This window comes from Erpetoichthys calabaricus, chromosome 6 (genome assembly GCF_900747795.2).
Source record: "Erpetoichthys calabaricus chromosome 6, fErpCal1.3, whole genome shotgun sequence".
In the NCBI taxonomy this organism is placed as follows: domain Eukaryota; kingdom Metazoa; phylum Chordata; class Cladistia; order Polypteriformes; family Polypteridae; genus Erpetoichthys; species Erpetoichthys calabaricus.
Genome location: NC_041399.2, coordinates 127,540,927 through 127,553,426, shown reverse-complemented (window position 1 = coordinate 127,553,426; position 12,500 = coordinate 127,540,927). Strand labels below are relative to the sequence as shown.

Genomic DNA, 12,500 nt, shown 5'->3' with positions numbered 1-12,500 from the left:
ATATATATATAATATATGTGTGTGTGTATATATATATATATATGGCAAGATATTTAATAGCTGTGGATGATAGCACAGTAAAAATGTTTTAGAGGAGCATTCTTCAGTGCACAGGCTCTACATTTAGGTCTTTATATAATGTATTGTAAAATTACAAACTTTTTTTTTATGTTGTCTATGTTAATTTTGACATTTTTTTTACTTTTTGAATTGCAGATGGGTTCTCATGAAACTCTGCTAAAGAAAGAAGGTTTGTACTCAGAACTTATTAAGAGACAGAGAACCAACGAACAGAAGTGATTTTATTTTCGATCAACATTATGGGACATGACACCAACAATAACTTCTTTTTAAATTTTCCATTTTACAAATCTTACCATGCTTAATTTAAGTAATGTTTACCTACAGTGTTTAAAGTTTACTGAAACATTTAAATAGGAAAGTAAATTTTTGTCAGATATTTTATACACATTGCAAATTATCTGATTGAAGCAGATTGTCTTATTTTGTTAGATAGGTGTCATGAATAAATGGAGCACATTTGAGCAACAGCAGATTATATCAAATATGTAATTAATTGTTTCACATAATTCAAATATCAGGTATGTTGTGTGCCCACAATGTCAAAAACATCTGTATTTTGGCTAAAACATTGTTAAAATAAACCAGTTCTGTAGAATGCTTTGTATACGACAGGGAGAGGTATGTTCAAATGGCATTGAGCTTTTGAATTGAAGACCCACCATCCTTTGGAGACTAAATTTTTCTGAGGCTTTAACTGATTCTAGGACTGCTGATAATTTCACTAGTTTCAAAATTATTTAGCAGTATCAAATAACTCTGCTTCCAAAGGGAGTCTCAACTGAAAGTGGAATTGTAAATGTTTTCATGAACACTGGCACATTCTCTAGCAGAAAATAACAATAAACTTTTTATAGTAATTGATTTTACAATGCCCAGATCATATTAAGCATATTAACCCAATATTTGACTGGAAATCAGTGCATATATGTGTTGAGGGACAGAATTGTTTTAACACTTGCTTAATGGAAATAAAGGAAACAATAATGTTTAGTTGTTTCCCTCCTTGTCCCAGTCAATATTCAGATTTTGTTGAAGTATCAATAATAAACAGTCCTTTGAATTACCATCTCATAATCAGTTATTTAATAAAAAAATGCTTAACCTATATTAGTTGCCTCCCTTTTGTTTTCAAGCAACATTTCAGTTTTGGTTTAAACAGAATTACAGTCTTACAAAAAATACAATTAGGCAATTGATATGCTTCTCAGATTGGCAATTTCCTTATTTTTTGTCCCAATCTTGAAACTCATTTTTTGTATGTTCAAGATGTGCATGAGTATTTATGACAGAATAAATTATTTGCAAAAGTTGGAAAGTGTAAATTTTAACCTGAATTCATCAAAGATTAAGGTTTTAAAGGAATGGGGAAAACATGTTGCTAGTTTTACTATTTGTTAGAAAAGGTTTGTTAAGAATTTCAGCACAATTTGAAATCCCTTGACCAACATCACCAACAAGGTTAATAGAGGTTTTTATGTAGACTTCTTGTGTGCAAATTAACTTTTCACTGATTTCTCAACATTTTAATCCAGGTTTTGCTTCCTTTCTTGGGTGCAGTGTTAAGCACATCGGAACACAAACATAGTCAATATCGATGTAAGATATGACACATACTTCAGACACAAAAAGAGAGCACACCAGTATGAATACCATTCTACAACTAGCTGTGTCATGTGCTACAGTGTTCACAGAGTGACGAGTAGTAGTGGTGTACCCCATATGTTTGGTTCTCTTTTTGAAAAATGGATTGCACTAGGGCTTGCACCCTACCCGGGGTTTGTTTCCTGCCTTGCGCCCTGTGTTGGCTGGGATTGGCTCCAGCAGACACCCATGACCCTGTTTTCGGATTCAGTGGGTTGGAAAATGGATGGATTGCACTAGGGCTGGCGCCCTACCCAGGGTTTGTTTCCTGCCTTGCGCCCTGTGTTGGCTGGGATTGGCTCCAGCAGACCCCCGTGACCCTGTAGTTAGGATATAGCGGGTTGGATAATGGATGGATGGCTGGATCGCACTACAGATATAAATGATTGACAAAAAGTGGTTATTGTGTTCCACCTTGCCAAAGGAAATAGTGTAAAGGAACTTACCAACTGTGTGGGTATGTTGAAGTGTGGTGTCCCAATGTATCTTCCAGCAGTGCTGTACATCACAGTCCATTGCTAATCATTGCCAGAGCTGCAGTCAAAAAATGGTACTCTCATGTAGGGACCATGGCTGTGTATCGCACATTGTGAAAACAAATCACTTTGTCACAAGGCAAGAACTTCTTCAGACAGTCAGTGCAGGCCCACAAATAAGCCATTTCCAAATGAATACTCAGAAGGGTACTACATACCATGGATATCTGGAGCAGAGTACTGTGAAAGAGGACACTGCTAACAACTATTCACAAAGCTGCATGGTTACAGTGGGCACGGAGGCACAGACACTGGACTGTTAAGCACCTAGAAAATTGTTATCTAGTCTGAAGAGTCATGTTTCTGCTTGTATTTTAATGATGTGAAGTGACAGGTACATTGTAAAATACAAAGCCTTTTATGTTTATTTAAGTTTGAAGTCGTAAATTTTGAGCATGTTTAATATTTATGACTTAAAATCAGAGTGGCTCCGTCTGGTTTGTGAGTAATTTAGGGAGGTTAAGAGATTTTCTTCACTATTCATCTTAATAAAAGGATAAGTGTGCATCTGTGTCCGTCTGGTTGCTATGCCTCTTTCATTCCCAAAGATGGTACATCACAAACATTTTTAGTAATAAAATGCAGTGCGTTTGTGATGCCAATTGATGACACATCACAAACATTAACACTGCTTTTACGAATCCCATACCCAATGGCATATAAGAGGGACATTTACACTGCATGGTGCACTGCAAACGTTAATGCTGAGGTCTATGTTGATTACTTAGATTTGAACAGCGCATGTAAAGATAATAGTTTAAGACCTGTCTGAAGTTGGGACACTTTGAACAGAAATTGATTATCAGAACAACCAGCAATGATTGTCAGAAGGATTGAATCAAGCCCATTTATTTTTAAAGCTAGTTATCTGGACAGTAATTTGTTAATGAAACACTATACTGTATAGTATTAGGATAAACAAATACAATAAAAATAATTTTCTTGGCTGGACTAAGGTTTTTGCTCAGTAAATAATTTTGCTGTATTATTTATCCTTACTGTTTTGAGAGATTCCTTTATTGAAGTTGTTTTTCTGTGTATCCATTGTTCACAACAAGTACATGTTGTCAGGGTACTCTTTAGTGACAATGTGATGGTCATCTACACAATATCAAAACACTTATCATTTATCATCTGCTCTCTATTTCCTAGAAGAAAAGACTCACTGTTAAAGAAGATTAGCTTCTAGAACAATCACTTTCTGTTGTCAGGTTTTTTATATTGATTTAAGATCTTGCTTGTCTTTGGACTCGTGATTCTGCTGCATCCTTTGGTGCTTGCTTAAGATTATTGACCAAGCCTGCCTTTTAGATCTCCTTTTAGAAGCTTAGAAATAAATACTTATTTGTAACAGCACTACAATAGACATGATAATTATTTTCATTTCCTCTTTTCCATAGATTTACTCTTGAGTACTAGTGAAAATATGGATGTTAATTTTGGTGCATTAATTAGCACTAAGGCCTCACAAGTCTAGCATGCTGGTTCTGAATTTTGGCCAAGTGCACTATATGTGTGGAGCTCTCCTTTTTCTCAGATTGTGCAGGTCTTTCTTAAACATACCAAAGACTTGCTAAGTTTCTTGACAACTTCAAACTGTCTGGATGTGTGATTGTGCACAGCAGTAGATAGGTACCCTTGTCAGGGTTGGTCCTGGAGTAGTATACTCGTAGGATAGGCTCTAATGACTGAGTTGGATTAAGTAGATTTAAGAATGTAATATTATTTTACATTATTACACTTTTGATTAATAATGTTTAAGGTATACCATTTCTTGCCTATTAAAAACTGTTTTATTTGTCTTGGGGGCAAATCTATTTGTCTATTTAAGTGCCTTGAGCATGGGAAAGGCGCTATATAAATAAAATGTATTATTATTATTATTATCTTTACCCAAAACAAACCAAATACTATTGAAAGCTGAATATAAGAAGAACACAAAATATTAAAGAAACAAAATATAAAAAGGTGTGTGTTAATCTGGTGCAATGAACTGTCCATCTGAGAAGATGTGGCACTCACACCACCTTTCACTCATCTTTACATGTATCTCCTCTAGCTACTGGCTGAACCACCTACTGGTGAGTTGAGCCCTTATTCAAAATCATCTTCTGACTCTACATTCTTTTCTTGTAATGAGATGGCCTTTAAACCCCAGCCAGAGGTTATTTTGGAAGTCACTCTTGGCATTACTTCTGTGTTCACAGATGCACCTTAGGGACTTCTGGCATGCTAGGGCTCGGAGTGCTCTCTGCCTGCCACAAGCAGTGTTTGACATTCCTCTGAGAATCTCTTTTCACTGGCCCAAGGCACATGAAAAATGAATATGCCCTCTTGCAACACTCTGCTACTCTGGCCAGTTACCAGAGGCCTCCTGACCACTCTGTCTTATCCTATTGTGTTTTTCACTTATTTTCAACCAGATGTTTCCCCTTGGGATTAATAAAGTATCTATCTATCTATTAAAACTGCTGAACTCTGAATATTTACTTTGGGGTTGCCCTTGCTGTTTGGTGACGACTCCTCTTATGGAGAGGGGCAGTCTATTTACCAATGTGCCTTTTTATTTACAATTCAATTGAGGTTTGTCTTATTTAACATGTAACCAGTACAATAAAATTTTCACATGTGCCCAGTTATTTATTTAGAAAATACAAAATGAATTCAAGAAGCATGGAAAAGGAGAGTGCAGTGTGTCCTTCTTGGTCTGACCATAAGCAGACACCAACCACAAAAGAAAAAAAGGTTGAAGAACAGAAAATAAAGATACATTATTACAAAACAAAGCATGAACTAAAGTGCATAGGTTGGTATATATATGGTGAGGAAAGAGTTCAACACTGAATGACATCTGGTTGAAAATAAGTGAAAAACACAATAGGATAAGACAGAGTAGTCAGGAGGCCTCTGGTAACTGGCCAGAGTAGCAGAGTATTGCAAGAGGGCATATTCATTTTTCATGTGCCTTGGGCCAGTGAAAAGAGATTCTCAGAGGAATATTCAGAGGGGGTAGTGGTCTCATTGATACTCTTGCTTTTAAAGTATATGCCATAGGTATGCATAAGTTTTGAGGAGTCTCCAAGATGGCTTCTGCAAACTAGGAGGCACCTGACATTGCAGTCATCTGGAAACCCTATACCTTTTAAGATCCATCCTGCCCCTAGTAGTGATTCTAGGAAAAATCCTGAAATTAACCCCAGGTGTGGTTTAAAATGCAAAAGCAAGAATTACACACCCTACTGAATCAATGCCTTAATGCCTTGACAGATTCAGACTTTTTACTAGATTTACTTATTTCTAAGAAAGTGGTTTTTAAGTAAGGACTAGTAATCAATTAAAATAATAGTCACATCTTCAGAATAAGTAAAGGGAAGCAAAGTACCCAAAGGAAACCTACTCAGATAAGGAGAAATGTGTAAATTCCATTCTGTCAATTACTGTACTGTTCAGTAAACCTATTTTCCTACAACTAATGCATAAGGCAGAAAAAATGTCCCAAGTTTGAAATTGCTTGAATTTTATATTTTGTGTACTGAATCCAAATATTTTTAGATTTTATCATGTAAGGTTTTTAGTAACACATGAAATATTGTATAGTTACATGCTAATTAAAATGACATTTAAAACATACCCATTTTTGATTTTCTGCTGTATTTCACCTCAGGAATATTGTCCCTTATAAATGAGCCCAGCAGTAAAGCCAGCATACTGAGACTTACTTGCCTTAGTACCACTTTTCCATGCTGGAAATATCCTAATTAAACTAGTAGCCTTTTTCATCACTGCATGAACAGATTTAGACAGAAAGTCCAAGCAGCTTTCACAATTTAATTCATCATTTACATCACTCATGTTTTAACACTTTACTGATATGATGACCTTTCCAAAAAAGGGTCAACAAGTGGGTTGTTCTTTACATCTTCCTGAAACAAGCGAGGCACATTTTGGTAGCTTCTTCTAAATATTTTGATTCTTTTTGTCCCTATTGTCTCATCCTCATACACACACACAAAAGAAAACAAAACAAAACAAAAGCTGCCTACAAACCCAGCAATCACCTTTAGATCTCCACTGATACTTCACTTATATTTGTGATACTTGGCGTTTTCTAAAAGTAACTTCCTGTCCTCAAATGATACTTTCATATTCAGTAGCATGTGCTATAGCTACAGAAAGAAATTTATTTACATTACTGAGGATAAGCTTTCAATTGACTTTTGAGAAGTCAGTCAATGAACAAGCACCACCCACCACGCTTTATTCAAGAGTCTCCATAACTGAATTATTTTAATGCATTAGTAATTCATAGTTTAGAAACATTTCTATGTATTATGTTTATCCTGCGATGACACAATTTTGAAAATATGAAGGCGGCGACACAAAGAAAACTAAGCCTAGTAGAAAAAAACCTGACTTCATACTTCGATTCAGCAATATGAACACCCATCACAATCATCAGAAGAAAACTGTTCTTCACCAGTATAATTAGCAATAACCTGATAAGTAATTTGACGGGGTACACGTTATAATCCGGAACATTTTCTTTGACTTGAGGCCTTTCCAGTTTTCTTGCGGTTTACCCCCACTTTTGCGTTCTAGGCACCCGCTCCCCGACAACATCATCTGGAAAATCGGTGCGAAAAAAAGAATGAACAAGTGTCAAATGCGTTTGTAGTAAGCCCGGGTTATGTAGAAATTTCTTAAGTATCTTTTCATTAATAAGTAGGCAAAAGCATTCCTTCTTAGATCTTCAATTACCGTTACATTGTAGAAAACGTGCCTAGCAGGATATGTGACGGATGTCATCAAACCGAATGCACATTTGTTCCTAAAGAAGTTGCTAAATTTACCATTGTAGAGTTAACTTGTCCTTCGACCAGTAACTCATAGTTTCCGGTGATCGTTTTGAATTTGTAACTATTTATGATTTTGAATTTCACGTGTGAACATTTAACGAGTAAATTGGAAGCTATACTTATATGAGTCAGGTGAAGGAGTGACCACGCCCCTCCACCTAAGTGGGCCAATCGTAATACAGTCCGGTAATGACCCCGAGAACTTTCTGTGTCATTGCAAACGCATCTTATTATGCCATATCGTTCTTAAAAGGCTCAATTCGGTTCAGCTCGAAATGACATGGGCACGTTTTTAAGATCAGTATGGAATAAAATTGTAAACAAAGATCGGTTACATAAAGCTGCTGCGGAAGGGGATCTTTCAAAGGTTAAGGAGCTCCTTTCGGACATTGAAGTTAATCAGCGGGATAAAAATAACAGGTGTGAGCAAGGGGTTTTGTAGTTGTATAATCGTAAACTGCACGGGTGTTTTGTGGGCTGTTTAAGTCTAATGTTCGAGATATTGTTGTTAAATGCACAAATTAGTCATTCATCACATGTTACAAATTGTAAGTATGTAAATGACCCTTCCGTTAAACGCAACTTTATGCAATTTTCTCTCTTCAGTTTACCCAACAAACCTGAGTTTTATAAGCGAGTTATTCACAGGGACTACCATTTAAGGCGATTGTGGAACCGTTTGGACTGTTTCGGGTATAATGTGCTCTTATGGCACACGTTGCGTGCCGTATTATGTCGCTTTTTGTTTTGGAGATATGTACCGAATGTTTTTCTTTTATATGTATTTTTTTTTTCTTTAGTCTGATTGAAAAAGGCTAATTTCCTCACCGAAGTAAGAAGTCAGACGTCCCGTAGATTTACTATATAATACGTTGTTGCCTACATTAAAGTAACACTTAAGATTTAACATGGAAACGTTTACTCCGAAGCGTATACGTTTTTCTATATACACACACACAATCACACATACGTATGTGCATGAACACGTTGCCGATTTTTTGAGCTATTAACGCATCCTGCTACCAATAAACCCAATTTTAAGGACGAACTAATTTGGACTGGGATAAACCAGTTTGGCCTTGTCAAAACGTATTTGTGCTGGCCTAGTTTAATCTATGGGATACAGAGACGAATTAAGGATAAATATACTTATGTATTTATTTATTTACAGTTTTAAAGGCAGTGTTGCGTAAAAAAATTACAGTTGTAGATGCAAACTTTGTTTTGAATGTTTGCATAATCAGTTCAGTCTAAATACACTACATTAACAAAAGGAAAATAATTACTCAAACATAATCGTAACTCAATGCACGTCAACACATACCTAATAAAAAATAAGCAAAGATGAAAATTAAATATGATAAACACATTCATTATAAAAATATTTGTGAAAGTCAACAACTGAGAATTAAATTTTATCAGAATATCAATCACAAAAAATTATAAATTATTTACATGCAGAAAATATAAAATGAACTTTTACAATGTTGCCCTAATGTACAGCTGCTGTATATTAGGCTGTTTTACAGTGTCGTACATTAATTAATTCATTGTTAAATAAAATTGTAATAGTAAGATAATTGTTTCCTTGTTCCCTTCCAATTGCTAAACAAGTGACCATTTGGTTAACCGGGATTCAGTGAAAAGTTGCTATACTGAGGCATAGATGATGACCACTCGTTTATCAGAGTGTGATAAACATTATGGTGTATTAGACATTTTTTATGTTTGCAAAAACATTTTATGATGATCTTTTGCGAAGCGTTTTCTGTGAATTAGTTATTTTTTATAGGTAAGAGATGTCTCTGGTGCATTTGGGATTGGGTTGTCATTATTTTGGAAAACCAGAGGGCTTTTGAGCCTGTATTCATATCCAGGAATTGTTGTTATGCTCTATTAGTATGCTTATTATTTATTACTACTTCATTCTCTCAAAGCATCTTGGTTAAACAACTAGGATAACTGAAATACTCTTGGGTGCTTGGTGGGACAATGCAAATAACTCAATTCTGATTCACAATCTTTGGTAGCTCCCTGTAAGTGAGGCAAGTAATTTTGAGAACAGATAGAGCTGGAAACAGTTGTTGAAAATCCAGAGAAGAGATGAGCAGTAGAAACTGTCTTCACAGCAGGGACAGAATTCAGTTAGCATTTTCATTCTACTGAATTATGAACATACTGCTCAAATTTGGTAGTTATGAAGATATTAAAAAAACGAACAACAAGCATTAGATATTGCCTTATTTCCAGAAGTGGATGGTCATACTATGTCATGTATTCTTGTGAGTTCGGTCTTCAACTATATAAATCAAAATACTAGTTTAGCATCTTTTGTTAATCTACAGTGAAAGATAATGCTGTTGCTGAGTCACAGAACTGTCAAACTGATTTCTTGGAGGTGTGCAGTAACTGCAACTTCTTGATTCAACCATTTTTCTTGACTGATGTTATAGAAAAACATAATTATTTCTGTGGAATGCCAGGGCTGTTACTCTTACTAAAAGGGTTTATTCTTTTGTAATATAGTTTTCTTTTCTCGTAACACTGTCCAACTGCTTTGTGGCTTAGGGCAGATTTGATCAGTATTTCTGTTTTTTGTTTTTTTTATTTAAAGAAATATTTCACTTGATTTATAATTTACTGTGCTGTCACATAGCTTGCAATCGCTAATATTTTATAAAGCTTTGTATGGTGTGCAAAAAGTATAAGTCACACTTTCATGAGGATCAATAAATTTTAACTATGAAGCTGTAACTAACTTCTAATTAATGGAGGGGACCAATACAGTTGAATATTAATTATAGTAAGGATGATTTTGAGGATTTCTTTTCTTTCACATATATGGATATAAGAATCTCATCAGTCATGCTAAATATTTGTGGTGCAAAATCTGTTGTAATTGAGGAAAGAATGCATTATTTTGTTGGTACTTGCATAATGGAACTCATTCCTTCTACACTCCAAAAGATGATGTGCCAGAACTGCTGCTGAGGTTGCTATACCAAATGCTCTGTGAAATTTTAGGTTCTTGTTAGCTGTCACTGTGTTCCTCTAAAACGGAGACACAGTTTGCAAACATTGTCATATTAAAATCAATCACTCCAGCATGCTACAAACTAGAGTTGATGGGTGTTACTCCAGAAATGCTCTGCTACACTGTGGTATTGTACAGATCCTTCTTATTTTGCATATCACTTTCAGGATCTACTGTACTTATTTGTTTTGCCATCATAGTAAAACTGAGAGCCTTCTGCCTCTTAAACCATGTGTGACCCATTTTCAACTGATTTCTCTACCTTGCTGCTCCACTGTTGGATCTATTGCTGTAGCAAGAATACATTTTTAAACAATTCTGTGATGCCCTGAAAGTCACTTTTTAATATATGATCACCAACTGCTGCTTTTTATGCTATTAAGCATCAATTGCAGCAAGCAACAAAACAATGGAAAACAAACTGCTATGTTTCTAATATTCCTTTTGTTATCTCATTTTAAAGTGTTCTTTCAGTGTCGACAATGCTCATTTTAGTTCCACATTTTATTATTCTGCTGACTTGAAACACAATGCCTGCAACAAAAGATGTAAAAAAACAAAAAGTAAGCTGGATTACATTTTTGCTTCAACTGTAGCAGAGAAAAAACAATTTGTTTAGTCCTGAATGCTATTCCTTGAACAGCTGCTACCATCTGCAGCACTGAACTGGTGTCCTGTGCTTTGGATATGCAGATGAATCTTATACTCTAATCTGTTGTCACTTGCTGTATTTTTTTTATTATGTAGCTCTGAAACTAACTATAACTTACACTTTTTGAGTATTACTTTATTTTGCTTTGTACTGATCGTTAATTCACTAGTTTCCTGATGAATATTTTAACCCATTTTACATACATATAATTTCAAACTGCTTTGAATAAGGGCACCTGGTAAATAAATAATAATGAGCAGAAAATACTTACAATTATTAAATTAAATTTTTTTTTAGTACAGTTATTTAATGTCTAAACCACATAAAAACAATTTATATTCAATCAAGATGGGTAGGGAACACTGTCTTCTGGCTGGTTTCCTATGTGTATTACAGGTAGATAGTGGCAGTGTCCATGGCTGCAATTTCTCTTTGATTACATCATTCGAACATTAGAACACTCTAGACGAGAACAGGCCATTCAGCCCAACAAAGCTCGCCAGTACTATCCTCTTATGTCTTCCAAGAAAACATCAAGTCGAGTTTTGAAAGACCCTAACGTCTTACTGACTACCACACTACTTGGTAGCTTATTCCAAGTTTCTATCGTTCTTTGTGTAAAGAAAAACTTCCTGATGTTTGTGCGAAATTTACCCTTAACAAGTTTCCAACTGTGTCCCCGTGTTCTTGATGAACTCATTTTAAAATAACAGTCTTGATCCACTGCACTAATTCCCTTCATAATTTTAAGCACTTCAATCATGTCACCTCTTAATCTTCTTTTGCTTAAACTGTAAAGGCTCAGCTCTTTTAATCTTTCCTCATAATTCAACCCCTGTAGCCCTGGAATCAGCCTAGTCGCTCTTCTCTGGACCTTTTCTAGCGCTGCTATGTCCTTTTTGTATCCTGGAGACCAAAACTGCACACAGTACTCAAGATGAGGCCTCACCAGTGCATTATAAAGGTTGAGCATAACCTCCTTGGACTTGTACTCCACACATCGTGCTATATATCCTAACATTCTGTTAGCCTTCTTAATGGCTTCTGAACACTGTCGGGAAGTCGATAGCTTAGAGTCCACTATGACTCCTAAATCCTTCTCATAAGGTGTACTCTCGATTTTCCGACCGCCCATTGTGTATTCAAACCTAACATTTTTACTTCCTATGTGTAATACTTTACATTTACTGACATTAAATTTCATCTGCCACAAATCTGCCCAAGCCTGTATGCTATCCAAGTCCTTCTGTAATGATATAACGGATTCCAAATTATCTGCTAATCCACCTATCTTGGTATCATCTGCAAACTTAACCAGCTTGTTACTACTATTACTATCTAAATCATGTTTTTATATATAATATATGTGGTGTGTGGCCGGCTAAACATTCCAGCCCTCACCCCCAGGCCGCCAGATGGAGCTCTCCCAACAGCGTGGACGTTCCCCGAATTCCAGCAGGGCCTCATGGACTTTGTAGTTTATATGCACAGCCCTGCTGGATACCTTGGGGACCACCAGGAGTCGCTGTGGGGAGACTGCCGGACTCTTACTTGCCCTATAACCTGGAGGTGCGTCATGATCATGTGACAAGAGGAAACGACGTGCTTCCGGGTTGAAGAAAGGAGTTTTTATCTGACCCGGAAGTGTTCATGATCACATGGACAGAAGGGAGAAACACTTCCGGGTCAAGGGATAT

General features: G+C 36.0%; 2 protein-coding genes across 5 annotated transcripts in view; both read left to right on the top strand.

The window, feature by feature from the left end:
- abcb8 (ATP-binding cassette, sub-family B (MDR/TAP), member 8) overlaps window positions 1-12,500 on the top strand; it is an 842,402-nt gene that overhangs the window by 263,087 nt on the left and 566,815 nt on the right. For 3 of the 4 annotated variants that reach the window (XM_051928892.1, XM_028803917.2, XM_051928893.1), the window contains one exon: window positions 217-1,191. In XM_051928892.1, the coding sequence (XP_051784852.1) occupies window positions 217-300 (84 nt within the window). In that variant the 3' untranslated portion in view covers window positions 301-1,191. Of the gene's footprint in view, window positions 1-216; window positions 1,192-12,500 lie in introns of those variants that run through there. The other variant, XR_007935257.1, reaches the window with a different exon arrangement.
- LOC114653103 (ankyrin repeat domain-containing protein 7-like) overlaps window positions 7,372-12,500 on the top strand; it is a 71,530-nt gene continuing 66,401 nt past the window's right edge. The window contains exon 1 of the mRNA XM_051928773.1: window positions 7,372-7,537. Coding sequence (XP_051784733.1) covers window positions 7,398-7,537 — 140 coding nt within the window. The 5' untranslated portion in view covers window positions 7,372-7,397. The remainder of the gene's footprint in view (window positions 7,538-12,500) is intronic.